The sequence below is a fragment of the Cololabis saira genome, chromosome 10 (assembly GCF_033807715.1).
Source record: "Cololabis saira isolate AMF1-May2022 chromosome 10, fColSai1.1, whole genome shotgun sequence".
In the NCBI taxonomy this organism is placed as follows: domain Eukaryota; kingdom Metazoa; phylum Chordata; class Actinopteri; order Beloniformes; family Belonidae; genus Cololabis; species Cololabis saira.
The window spans coordinates 18,758,716-18,773,504 of record NC_084596.1 but is presented as its reverse complement, the minus strand read 5'-3'; the positions used below and the strand labels follow the sequence as shown (position 1 = coordinate 18,773,504).

Genomic DNA, 14,789 nt, shown 5'->3' with positions numbered 1-14,789 from the left:
CCATGTAACAATTAGAACAAAGCCAAAGGAAACGTTTATTATTAATTTGTTGATTATCCTCGCAAAATTCCACATCCACAAATCTAAATTCTTACGCAAAAAACCCTGTTTTTTTACTTTTCATTGTGAATTAAAACAGTATCTGGACTCTATTAAGTTTTCTAATAATTCAAAGGCAATCAAAACCATAAATGTATGTAAATGTTTTGGCTTTCTGTTATAATTTCATCCCCCCCGGCTGGTTGTAATGTGTTGTTTTTTTTGTTTTGTTTTTTATTTGAGTTGTACTCTTTATATGTTATAATTCGACGTGAATTTGCATAATGTGAAGTTTTTTTTTTTTATCATTGTTATGTTTGCAATTGTTAATAAAAAAAAAAAAAAAAAAAAGGCTTTACCGTAACTGTTCGAAAACGTTGGCTCAAATAGGAAGCGAAAGCGCTACATTTCCGCTGCTGCAGCCACAAAGGGGCAAGTCGAGGAAAAAAAAAACATAAAAGAAAAAATGTGGACAGTAAGAAGAAGTACACACTGAAATCGGGCTAAAGGGACCGTCCGTCGGGGCCTACACTTTATTCTCCGCTTTAGACATTTCGTTGCTAGGCGACCCGTTCATACTTAACGGAGACCTGACGGGTATTTAAGGGTCGTTTCGAGGTGAACGCGTCCCGCCCTTTCTACGAGGGTTCTTTCCATCTCCCGAGGTGTTTTCTCCTAGAGATGGGGGCGAGAGCCAGCCGTCTGCAGGAGGACCCCGTCCCCATACCCATCCCGGTCTCGCCCTTCGGCAAAGACGCCGCCGCGGCTGTGGCGAAGCGGGACTCGTGCCGGCGAGCCCGCTGCCCGGCCAGGCCCACCAGTCTCGTGGTCGACTTCTCCGTCAGCTTCGACGACGCGGAGGCGAACCAGAGCCGCTCCGAGGAGGAGGAGGGCAGCCCCAGCCCCAGCCCCAGCCCCGATAAGCCGGAGGAGGAGGAGGAGGGGGCGGCCACGGAGGCTCCGGCCGACCCGGAGCAGCAGCAGCAGCAGCAGTCCGAGCAGGAGACCGGCTCAGGCCGCACGCCGCACCGCACTTTCTCCGAGCGGCTCCCCGGGAACCGACACTCGTCCGCCCGCAGCGCCGGCAGCGCCAGGTCCGCCCGGGTCCGCGGCTCGCACCAGCGGCCGGTGTCCGAGGCGTGGATCGGCCTCTACCGCGTCAACAACCGCCATGGCAGTGAGTTTGCACGGTTAAACGATAGTGATTAAGGCTTATCCGTGGAATTTAGTGATGAAATCAGGTTTGTCCTAATTTTAAAGAAAGAAGCCAAAATACTCTAAATGACCGCGGTTGAATTGGTTTGATATTGGATATTGGATATTCAACACCCATAAAACTTGTGATACATACCACTGATTTTGGTCAAACCACTTGTGATGTGTTCATGGTCATTCTAGACTATATATCACAAAACAGTAATTATTATAAAATCATATTATGGGCTGATTTAATGATGATTTAATGAGGTTTAATGATGATTTAATGAGGTTTAATGAATTCAACAAATGAATTCAACACCCATAAAACTTGTGATACATAACACCGATTGTTTTCAAACTACATGAACTACTTGTTCATGGTCATCCAGACTATATATCACAAGACTGTAATTGTTATAAAATCATACTATGGGCTGATTAATGTGGTTTAATACATTCAACACCCATAATAAACAATTGGAGTTATGTATCACAAGTTTTATGGGTGTTGAATTCAATAAATCTCATTAAATCAGCCCATAATATGATTTAATAATAATTACTCTTGTGATATATAGTCTGGATGACCATGAACACATCACAAGTGGTTTGACCAAAATCAGTGGTATGTATCACAATCGAATATCCAATATCAAACCAATTCAACCGCGGTCTCTAAATGGGGGTTGACATTTAGGTGTAAACTTCAATTGCACAATACCTGAATTTGAGGAAGTTTATGTACTCGCAGTTGATGATTTCGTAAGAAAACTGATATCTAACTGAATATATCTGGTGACATGTGCAGATACATACAGGACTGTCTCAGAAAATTAGAATATTGTGATAAAGTTCTTTATTTTCTGTAATGCAATTTAAAAAAAAAAAAAAAAAAAAAAACTAAAATGTCATACATTCTGGATTCATTACAAATCAACTGAAATATTGCAAGCCTTTTATTATTTTAATATTGCTGATTATGGCTTACAGTTTAAGATTAAGATTCCCAGAATATTCTAATTTTTTGAGATAGGATATTTGAGTTTTCTTAAACTGTAAGCCATGGTCAGCAATATTAAAATAATAAAAGGCTTGCAATATTTCAGTTGATTTGTAATTAATCCAGAATGTATGACATTTTTGCATTACAGAAAATAAAGGACTTTATCACAATATTCCAATTTTCTGAGACAGTCCTGTATTTTTATTTTTTTTGTTTGCATACATATCAATACCAAGTTGGTTAAAACTTAAATATATATATATATATATATATATATATATATATATATATACACGCACACACAGGGGGTGCACACAAGCCGGTACTCGAGGGCTAGTCTACTGCACGTTTTAGATGTTTCCCTGCCTCAACACAACCCTGAAAGACAAGGCTGTGTAAAAGAATCGGGTGTGTTGAAGATGGGGAAACATCTAAAACATGCAGTAGACTAGCCCTGGAGTCCCGGCTTGTGTGCACCCCTGTATATGAACCTATGTGTTGGGGGGGTGAGGGATGGCATCTGCTGCTAGTCTGAAATGAGAGAAATACAGGGAAACACACAACGGGCACACAAGCCTTTGAAATCTGTTAGAGAAAAAACAAACAAACAGACACAAGAACAGGCAGTGACACAAATAGCAACCATTTCAGGTCTCTGAGACTGAATCAAGACTAGGCTACTGCGATTAACTGTCCCCCAAAACTGTGGGGTGAGTGAGCAGGTGTGTTTGTCTGTGTAACTGTGTGTGTGCAAAGTGAAAACAAGGTTTTACCTGAACTGCAACTATGGTGGAGTAAGGAGGGCACAACCACGCCACCCGACAGACCAGAAGCCGACAAGGGAGAATTGTGCAGATATTTTATTTATCCACATAGTTTAATCAATTACAGATAAAATATCACAACTCCAAAACTGCCAAAGCAAAAAACCTCAATTTAAATATCAACATTGCAACCCTAAATCAACCCAATCTGAAATTAAAATGGATTATTTGAGGAATTTACATTCCTAGACAGATAATCTCCTTTCCCGTGCTTGCGTGGTGACCAAAATCATTAGAGACCCCATTGTCTGAAGCAGTCATGGCGTAAAAGTAGAAGTGGTGACATACAAACTGTCACAAGGCACGATGGTTATCATGCAAGTCAAAAAACATTGAGCAACCTGCAGCATTGCTGTCAAACAGCGTTAAAATGGGAACATGAGTTTGCAGAGGAACCTGAGATGTGAAGAGGCTGTACACTGGTTAATCTGATACAAGGCAAGGCAAGTTTATTTGTATATTACAATTCAACACAAGGTAATTCAAAGTGCTTTACATCAACATTAAAAGCGGAAAGACACAATTAAACAGTAAATAACAAATAAAATGATAAGAAAAGAGGTAAAATAATAAAAAGCACAAGTTGTTAAAAATAAGGGCAGTAGAGTACAGCAGGTAAGTATTTAATTTAAGAGTACGCTTTAGTAAACAGTAATGTTTTTAGCCCTGATTTAAAGGAGCTGACAGTTGGAGCAGACCTCAGGTCTACAGGAAGTTTGTTCCACCGGTGAGGAGCAGAATAACTGAACGCTGCCTCACCTTGCTTGGTTCTGGTTCTTGGGAACCACAACAAACCAGATCCAGATGAACCTCAGGGGTCTGGGAGCTTCATAGGGAACTAACAGATCAACCATGTATTTTGGTCCAAGACCATTCAGTGCTTTGTAGACCAGCAGTAAGATTTTAAACTCTATCCTTTGACTCACTGGAAGCCAGTGTAGTGATTTCATGACCGGTGTAATGTGGTCCAGTTTCCTGGTGTTTGTAAGGACTCTGGCGGCAGCGTTCTGGATCAGCTGCAGCTGCCTGATAGATTTCTTAAGGCCTGTAAAGATGCCATTGCAATAATCCAACCTACTGAAAATTAATGCATGAATAATTTTTTCCATGTCTTGTTTAGACAGAAATCCCTTAATTCTAGCAATGTTTTTTAGGTGGTAGTAGGCAGATTTAGTGATAAACTTTAAATGGCTGTTGAAGTTCAGGTCTGAGTCAATAATTACACCAAGATTTCTGGCTTGATTTGTAGCTGTCAATGACATGGAGCCAAGGTGAGCGCTGATAGTTTCCCTTTCATTTTTAGGGCCAAAAATGATCACCTCTGTCTTTTCTGCATTTAGCTGGAGACAATTCTGGCACATCCACTCATTGATTTGATAAATACAGTTACTCAATGATACAAGGAAATGATGGTGATGTGACGGGAAACGTGACATTTTCAGTCAAAACATTGCAATGTGGTGGGTTTCCCAGGCCAGCCCTCCAGCTAGTGTGGGGAAATGGGTCACAACTTCACATGCCTGCTCCCTCCTGGCAGCAATTCATACATAGAGGAGGGGGCGGGGGGGGCAATGTAGGGCAGCAAGGCACAGTTTCTGCCTGACTGTCACATCCACAAATGGCTCATGTAGTGGCCGTCCTTCAGGCCTGAGTCACTGTTTTCTGTTAGGCATACAGTTAAATAAAGCTTATTCAGACTCCTTTAACCAAGTTAACATCATTATGTCATGGACAGGAATGCAGTGTACACACTCAAATATCCGTGTTTTAGTCTGCTCTTCAGTCTGTGTAATCTAGATGTCCAAACACGGAAGATGAGGTGTGCCCTTTATCAATAATTTATGTCTCTTTTGTGGCAACAATTTGGTAATGTCAGCTTTGCTGTGTCTCTGCCCTCTGCAGATATCCGCTGCCCTTTCTGCTCAAAGCCTTTCCCAGGGGGTCGGATCGAGGATCACCTGTTGAACTGCCTCACATCTCCTCCCTTACCGTACAATAGTAAGTATCATATCACAAAATGCTCCAACAGCTGTGCTTTTTAAAAAGGCTGGTGACACTTACTGTTGCGGTATGTTTATTTACAGCTGATGTGCTCAATAAAGACAGTGGCGAGTGTTCTATCTGTTTGGAAGATCTAGTACAGGGGGAGACGATTGCCAGGCTGGCTTGCCTCTGCATCTACCACAAGAGGTATGCAAGTTCAGATGGTGCACTTCATTTATAATGAAATGCAAAACGGAACTGAAATGAAAAAGGTAAACATGAGAATGAGGCCTGACGAGAAGATATGACCAGTTTTCTTGATATGAGAAAGTGTGGCAACCGAGCTAATGTACAAAATACGGAAGAAGTTGTTTTGTTCTTGTGCACAGACAACCACACATTTCTGATAAGTCTGTAGCCATTGTCCTTTCCCATGATATAATGTTTTGAAGTCATCTTGATCTTAATTAAGAACTTAAATGTTTGTCTTTATATTTAGGAAAATAATCAACGTTTTTATCTTTTATAGTCTTAATCTATTTTAAGTGGAGCCTAAATATTTGTGGACATGCCGTTTCATTTAGGCACACTCGCATGTCTTTATTAGGTTAGAGCTTCGTACCTCAAAACTTGAAACAAAAATAGATTATTTTACAGATGTCAGTTGAAGGACTACCAGTGTTTTAGTATTTGAATGACTCTGATGAAAGCGAAAGGAATCGGCGAAACATGTCAGGTATTTAAAAAAACCTAAATATTCTTGTCAGAGGAAAAAGAATTTGAAAATTAAATTGTAAAGCCATGGACAAAATTAACTTTATTAAATCAGTGTTTTGGCATATTCCAGCCAATTTCCCCATAGACACCCTCCAGTTTTCAAAGCATGCTCTATTGTTCAACATTTACTCCACTCAACTTCCAAGAATCACTGGTTCTTCAGGACTACAGTGGCATACGAGAATTACCAAGATAGCCATGTTTACTATATTTTCACGTCCAAGTTGTAATTTTTTTTTCAGGCCGGTGTAAGTTTAGATCGCATTGAAAATTTACTAGAATTAAGCTGGAGATTAACCATGTGATTGTTTGACTTTCCTTCAGTCCTGCTACGGTCCAGGATCTGTGGGGGTGTTGCTTAGTCTGTTGTAAATTGTTTCAACATGCTCAGTTGAGCAGCTGGGGTCAGGAAAAAAATCAGAAGGACAAAAGTATGAACCATCTGAAAATGATTACACACCCTGTTTTCTTTAAGAGTGGAATAGACATGTTGAAGAACTTCAAGAGATTATTTTTCTTCTTAACGATGGTTGTTTACCTAATTTTTGTTTTAGTGGTTATGTGACCAAAAAATGTCAGTAAGCCCTGAAGAAGTTAGTGTTTAGCAATCTTAAAGTCATGCATACTCTGTTATATATCAGAGGGTAGGGACAAATACCACCAAAATGTTTGAATTTGGAAGCTGCAATAACTAAATATTTGGCATCGCTTAAAAATCCTTTTCTTTTTTTTTTCCAGCAAAGCTAACATTGACTAGTGTTCAGCCCTATAGGGGTTTTAAGGTCAATTTTTAAATGAATACCACTCCGTCACAAACCTCATCTCCGATCCCTAACAAGCGGCTACGTATTCACAGACAACTGCTGTATTAAATCAATTCTGTTTCCACACTTTGACGAACGGTGAACCTTGTCAGCCACGTCACCGTTAGTCACATTAACACGAGTTGGTGTGTTGTGTCGGCGTCTCCATTCCTAAACCAGCTCTGTCTCCCTGCAGCTGCATTGACTCCTGGTCCAAGGTGAAGCCTTGCTGCCCTGAACATCCCTTTGATTGACTCACAGGTCACATGTATTCAGCACAGTGGCCAACTTGACTCAGGTATGTGTACGTGCAGTCAGGTACAACACTGGTTAGTGCTAAAGGCTCTGCACTTGGATAAGGCCTTGTGACCTGGGTTAGATTCTCCACTCAAGTTTCTTTTTTTGACATATCTTCACATACTTGCACACTAACAGATGACAGCAGTGGAAAATAGAGTATTATATGTGACATATTAAGTGTTCAGTTAACTATGCTGGGATTCTTTTTTTAGAGGTTTTTGTGGCACTAGTGGCCTTTATTGAGAAAGTAGGTAGACAGGAAATGGGTAGAGAGTGGGGGGAAGACATTGCAGTTCAGAGCGACAGGCCGGGAATCGAAACAGCCTCTAGAAATGGCGACCGCTCAACCCACTGAGCTATTCAGGGCCCCAATCTGGGATTTTATTTATTTATTTTTTGGTAAATTAATTTTCCTTGCAGTAAACATGAATGAGTTTTATGTAGTCCTATCTCAGTACGGACCGTCTTTTTTTTTATGTAGGTAGAATGGGTGACTCCCCCCATCATAACCATGTGCTTTGAATAGAAAGCTAAAGAGAAGGCTGAAAATGGAGATGGTGTTTTGCATGTCTGTGGTGTTTAGAGGTCAAGGCTATGTTCACACTGCCATCCTAAATACAGTTTTTACAATATCCAGATTCTATCGAGATATCTATCTTTTAATAGACAATATGTTGAATATTAATATATTTTAATGCCACTCAAGCCTGGTTTATACTTCTGCATAGCAGCTACGCACGCCGCCTCCGACGGTTATACTTAGTTATTATTTGCACCGCTCTGTTATTAAACCACCAACTGCCAGACAGCAGTGTAATGGTTTTTGTTTTTGTTTCTGCAACACCAGAGTTTCCTCCCATTTACTTCCTGTATGTTGCTCAGATATAGCAATGGAGCAAATAAGTATTTAACGCGAATAGGAGATGATACATTTTGAGCATCAGTTACTTTTACAGGCATTGCAGTAAATTATCATTCCAGACTGGGAAAAAATGAAGAACAAATAAACCACTTGGTTTATGGAGAGTGGTTTTGAAGCCTCTTCGTATTGAGTGCAGTTACGTTACTCTGTCAGCCAACAGGAACATGCCCTCTGTGTTTCAATCATAATTGGCTTTGGCTACCAGCTCCCTCACCGGATCTCTGCCGAGCGCTCTGAAGAGCTGCCGGTAGACGTATACCGCCGAATATACCATGTTAAATATACAAATATTTGAGTAACTGCAATTAATCTTAATTCTGCATGAGCCTCAACCAGGAAGTTAGATGGTTGGCACTTGGCATCATTCATAGGTACAGCTTTGCTTTGACGCGGAGGCATAAATCCAGCATTACTCTGAATGATCTGTTTGCCAAAACAAGGTTTCAAATAGCCTGTTGTGCCATTTTCTAACACAACACGCATGATGACGTGACAGAAGTAACGAGGGAATCCCTCGTTAGGTAACCCTGGCTATCTGGTACCTTACGGGTAACTTCCCTGAAACATGTAAACCAACGTACAGACATACACACAACCTTTTGCGGTAGTAGCAAAACCAGTTCAGCACCCTTTTCTGTCTGTTTTGATCTAGTCGGATGGTAAACGGTGAAATGCCCTCTCAATGTCAGGAGTGAGGCAGTGACTAAAGGGGAGAAGTTCAAGTATCTCCAGGTGTTCTTGAGTGAGGGGAAAAATGGAGCAGGATGTTGTTGGGCAGATCGGTGCAGTGGGTGCAGACTCTGTACTTGACTGTTGTGATGAAGAGAGTAAAGCCATACTATATATGTATATGTGTGTGTGTGTGTGTATGTATATGTGTATGTGTATGTGTGTGTGTGTATATATATATATATATATATGTATATGTGTGTGTGTATGACAGTACAGACCAAAAGTTTGGACACACCCTCTCATTCAAACAAATGGGGAAGCGTGTCCAAACCTTTGGTCTGTACTGCATACATACATACATACATACATACATACATATATATGTATGTATATATATATATATATATATATATATATACATACATACATACATACATACATACATACATACATACATACATACATACATACATACATACATACATACATACATACATATATACATATATATATATATATAAGTGTTTCCCCTAGAATTTTTTTCAGGCCCGGTGGTACCCACTGAAAAAACCCTAAACAGACGAGGTGCGTGGGACGGCATTTTGGCGCAGTTGGATTAGGTCAGGTGGCGCAGCAAGCAGTCTGCAATTTATATTTGCAGACTGCAAATTGAGATTAATATATTATATTTATGTATATATATATATATATATATATATTTATTATATATTATAATTGAGATTATATATTATTTTATATGTGTATATATATATATATTATACAATAATTGAGATTATATCAGTACCAGAAAAGATTTTTTCTTTCCCGTTTTGTTATAACAGAGTTACATGCATTTGACAATGCCTGGGGAAAAATGAACCTTTAGTGGTTCTAGTGGAAAGACAATTTATTGTCTGTGTTATTTTCATCATTATTGCTTACCAAAAAAAGAAGCTCAATCAGAACAAAAATGTAAGCAACAAATTGGAAACTTACCATGTATGGTGCGTGTCGCCGCGTACCCTACGCCGTAGGCTCTGCGTTGGTGTAACACGGAACCATAAATCAGCCTTACGGGTAATGAGCAGCGCCCCTCTCCACTGCAATCTGCCCCTCTTTCTCACATCTCACCTGCACCTGTCATTTTTTCCTCTGTTGCCTTTGTTACTCTCCCTTCATCTATTTTCCGTGGCTCCGGAGTCTGGCAGAAAAATGTCTTTATATCATGTTGTCTGTCGCCCGCGATATTTTTTCTTTTTTTTGGACGGTGCCATAGATGGCTAGCTACAAACTCTATACATCCCATAATGTATAATAATATGCCCGCGCTCTCAGCAGCGGTACTCGCATCGTTACTAGGCAACGAAGCAGGTTGACTCACGCTGCTCAACGGCGCTGCACAGAGGCGCTCCTAAACGTAAATGATCATTGATTTATGAATGAATGGATACGTCGCTTATTTTTGGCATATTACATTTTTTTTTTTTAGGCCTGGCGGGGGATCTTGTTGGCCTGGCGGCCCGCCAGGCCTATACAATGGTAGGGGAAACACTGACATAACAGTACAGACCAAAAGTTGGGACACACTTCCCCATTTGTTTGAATGAGGTGTGTCAAAACTTTTGGTCTTTATTGTATATTTATATCGACGGTTGATCTTTGTCCCTACTCTCACCAATGGTTATGTCATCAGAGAGGGATTCAGAGTAGAGCGGCTCCTCTTCTGCATTCAGAGATGCCAATTGAGGTGGTTTGGGCACCTGCTTTGAACGCCTCCTGGGAAGGTGTTTCAGGCATGTCTAACCAGGAGAATCCCCCAAGGCAAACGCAAGACACGCTGGAGAGAGTATGTTTCTTGGCTGGCCTGGGAATGCCTCAGGTATTCCCCTTGAAGAGCTGGATTAGGTGGCTGGAAGGAGGGAGGTCTGGGCTGGGTTTGTGGGAGCAACAGCCTCAGCATTTTCATTCTACGCATGTAGGTTATCGTGCCAGCCATGTGTAATGGGGAACATTGGTAAGGAGACACAGGTCAGATCTGTGTCTTATCACTTGGAATATATAAATCAGATTTTCATCAGAAATGCTGAAAACTGTGTGAACATAGCCTAAGACCTAAGGAAAACGCCTCAACTCTGAAAAAATGTGCATAGTGTGTCTCTTTTTAAAGTTTGCATTCATTTATCTAATGGCTACTCTCTTTTTCTGTTACAGGAGACTACAGTGAACCCCAATACAATCCTAATAAATGTGTAATTGAACAAACAAAAGTCCACTTTCCCTCTGAGATGCTAATATTTGAGTGGAGAACAAACGATCCTAGGAGGAGGTTACAGTTTAGTGCGACCTGACGCTCCGCTTGGATCCATTTAATCTCAATCCAGAAGTTTTCTCATGAAACGCCAACAGTAAAACCGGCTGCTCCTTTTAATCTGCTGTGGAGACTTTTGTTGGGACGGAAGTGCTGGGGTTCCCGATCTCCTTTGTGGACTTGAATAGTGGAGCGTAAATTATCATCCCAAAATGACGGAACTTGCCCTTGAACAATGATAAACTTGTGGATGGAAAAAGTTGTCCTTACTGTGACTGGCTCCTCTCCCGTGTGTCTTTTTATTTTCTCTCCCTCCTGATGGAATCGCTTGTTTTTATCAAGTATTTTTCGCAAAAAGAGTATTGCTCCATGTCATACTGGGGACGAATGTTTCCTTTCCTCAGCTCCCCCCTAAAGAACCAACCTCAGTTCTGAAAATGCAAACTGTTGCAACATCAGCGTTGCGGTCTTATTTTCAATCAGTTTGAGGGCTTGTTTTTGGTCGGTGGGCACTGGCGTGACCGTTTTTCAGCTTTCTTTTATTTTTTTTTTACCTGTAGACATTTCTGGGGAAGTTTGGGGCCCCCCCCCCCTCGGTAGGTCGGTTTCCCATTGATGGTTGGAAAGCGCTGAGTTAAACATGCTGCTACTTGGTGAGAGTTTCGGAAAGTGTTTGGTGTTAGTAGCGCCATGTTGGCACCAACTTGAGCACTTTTGTCTATCAAGGCTTTTTTACTTTTAATTTTTTTTTCTTTTCACCTTTGCGTAAGGCCTGGGATAACATTTAGTGTGTTTGGGTGTGTTTGTAAATGTGTCTTCAGAAGACGACCAGGGATTAAACATGTCCCAAGCATGGCAGAAAAAAACAACAAAAGTACTAGTCCATGGTTGTGTATGTTAAGTGTGTGTTTACTGTAAATTGCCCAGATGTCTGCTTGGTCAAGCGGGTTTTTACTTTTCAAAGCTAATTTCTAATCACGTTAACGCTGGCAAGCATCCTCTTACATGTTGAGTTTGGTACTTAAACGACGTTTGGGCTCTCGTCCAAACACTCTCTGGGGTGTAGTCCGGACTTTTCGGACCAGGTCCCCAGTGACAGTTTTTGCCATCTGGTTACTGCTAGTTCAGGGAGGGATAAAGGGATGGATGGATGGATGGTCTGAGGGATGTATATGTGGGGCATGTTTACACCATGTGGCATCTGCCTCTCTTCTCAGCACTGCAGGCTATGGACAGCTGATGGTTAATTATTACATTCAAAGCCCCACCCCCTTTATCCCTGTCATATTATTTTAAGGATTTTAGCTACGATATTCTGACATTTCTTATAATTACTGCTAAATGTGTTCAATGGCTTTCCTTTGCCTTTTTTTGTGTGTGTGATGATTGCCTTTGTTTGGTGACGGGGATTCTTGTGCAAGCAGGTATTTTGTAGTGTTTCATGGCTTGAACGAAGGTGTAGGCCCCGCAGTAAGGCTGCTCAACAGACATCGTCTAACTTAGGTTGTGCTCAGGCCAGTGGAAAGAACATAAACATGAATCGGTTGCTTTTGCCATCCGCTCTAAAGTTGAGGGAGTTACATATGTTAAACTCTCAGAGCTGCAGTGGTACAGATCAGGGGATCAGACATGCATTGTGCTGGTGGTTGTTCACCACAGCCGCTCTGTTTTTGTTTTCTCTTCTGATCCCTGGTGTTGTGCAGTCTCCAACTTGCCCCGCCAGTAGTGGGCAGCCCTGTGCATGTTTCTCATATTATTATAATATATTTATAGATATATATACGGTATATATAAATACATATTGGAGAATAGGAAAAAAAATGCCAAAAGTCTCTCTGTGCATTTGGAGCATGGGGTGACGGCGTGCAGAAGACGAGGTGCATTGATCATTAGATGTTACATTTTCTGTGGTGACAAGTTATGATGTTGTATACTTTAGCTGGGTGGGGTGGGGGTGTATGTGTATGCTTGGGGATGTCCCTGGATGGATTGACGACAAAGACAGCAGACAATCCCAAGCCCTACATTACTTTGATTTACTTTCTGAACCCCCCCCCCCCCCTAAGCTGTGTGGTGCAATACCTCGATTTTTACCAATGCTAGCTAAATGCTCCATGTAAACTGGTATTTTGTATAAATGTTTTTCAAAATATTGGTTTTGAATCACGCGGCTCTCTCTGCCCTGTGGTTTGAGACTGTGTACTGGATGAGAATGTTTGAAGGGTCACCACAGCGGTATCTACAGCTCCAACATATGGACAATCTGCCTTTACTCTGGTATAAAAGCAAATTGAATTTTATTTATTAAATTGTAAATATGTAATGCAATTCAAGAAAATGGCTCGGTCCTTGTTTGTTCAATATACTGTTTCTAAATTCCAATCTTTTGTATGTCTCAGAAATTGTTTTTATATGTATTTTTTACAATAAATATGTGTGAGACATGTTTTTGTCCATCTCTGTTCTGTTTCTTTTCCTTTTGGGTGTCTGCTTGTTTTTTTTTTTTTTTTTTTTTTTTTTTTAACATTCAATTTTAGATAGGTAATTTAAAAACTATATACAAAATAGTCTATGTATGATCGGCTATTTTGAAAAGCATGTCAGGCATAAGACTAGATGAATATAAAAGTTTGAAAATATTCGGAACTAGAAGAATTATTAGCCAAAAGATGGATTCGAAATTATGTTGATTATCTCTCAAGTTTAGCAAGAAAAATGCCACAAATTTGACATTTTTTCACATTTTCCTATATTTAAGGCTGAATAAAGGCTGAATTATGGTTCTGCGTCAAAACGACGCCGTGTCTACGGCGTGTGGTTTTTGTACACGCAGAGGACACGCCGTCACATGCGCCGTCAGTGACGTGCACCTCCCGAAAATTGTAACTACGCGTCGAGGAGACGCCGTCCACACGCAGACCGAGAGGGCTGTGATTGGTTCGTTTGAAAGCGAAGCATTTCCGGTTTCCGGTTTGAAGCAGTAGTGAACTTCCAGGGCTTTTTTCTTCGTTTATATGTGATTCTTTTTGTTTTTGTTTTTTGCACAATAGTTGTCCTTATTTCTTTGATTTACTGTGACCGGAAAAAGTCGGATAAACCATTCAGAAAAAGATCGCTAACTAGTGGCCGCGGGGGGTACTGCACCGCGACCAAATGGAGAGACGGAGAAGTCTGAACAGTTCGTGACGGTGTCACGGGTGCGCCGTGTGCTCTGCGTGTGTGTGACGCAGAACCATACTCAGCCCTTTAAGGTGCGGGTATACTTCTGCGTCACACACACGCAGAGCACACGGCGCACCCGTGACGTCGTCACGAATCCTTCGGACTTCTCCGTCTCTCCATTTGGTCGCGGTGCAGTACCCCCCGCGGCCACTAGTTAGCGATCTTTTTCTGAATGGTTTATCCGACTTTTTCCGGTCACAGTAAATCAAAGAGATAAGGACAACTATTGTGCAAAAAACAAAAACAAAAAAAATCACATATAAACGAAGAAAAGAGCCCTGGAAGTTCACTACTGATTCAAACCGGAAACCGGAAATGCTTCGCTTTCAAACGAACCAATCACAGCCCTCTCGGTCTGCGTGTGGTCGGCGTCTCCTCGACGCGTAGTTACAATTTTCAGGAGGTGCACGTCAGAGACGGCGCATGTGACGGCGTGTCCTCTGCGTGTACAAAAACCACACGCCGTAGACACGGCGTCGTTTTGACGCAGAACCATAATTCAGCCTTTATACACCATGCCTCCATGAATTATTACTTAGTCATAAAATGATTAAAAAAAACAAAGGTTCCACAAATGTGAGCTTTTTAATTTTGTTTAAATTCACAGATGTAGCTCTTTACATTTTTAAGAAAAATCACCGGGGACTCGATATATTTTCCTAATTTGTAGTCATTGCATTCATTTCATAGTCAAAACTACGATGTCCTTCATAAGCTGCAGCCTGCAGGAGATTTC

At 41.0% G+C, this 14,789-nt stretch overlaps 1 protein-coding gene across 2 annotated transcripts; it reads left to right on the top strand.

Moving 5' to 3' along the window:
• The first annotated feature begins 427 nt into the window (after nt 1–427).
• On the top strand, nt 428–13,252 carry zgc:66427 (uncharacterized protein LOC406256 homolog). Of its 2 annotated transcripts, XM_061731919.1 has the most exons (5): nt 428–1,216; nt 4,969–5,064; nt 5,151–5,256; nt 6,826–6,927; nt 10,735–13,252. In XM_061731919.1, the coding sequence occupies exons 1-4, from the start codon at nt 721–723 to the stop codon at nt 6,881–6,883; spliced, it is 756 nt and encodes a 251-aa protein (XP_061587903.1). In that variant the 5' UTR covers nt 428–720; the 3' UTR covers nt 6,884–6,927; nt 10,735–13,252. The 2 variants fall into 2 exon arrangements, 1 of the variants encoding a protein (XP_061587903.1); XR_009783264.1 differs by lacking the exon at nt 5,151–5,256.
• The last annotated feature ends 1,537 nt before the right edge of the window (nt 13,253–14,789 follow it).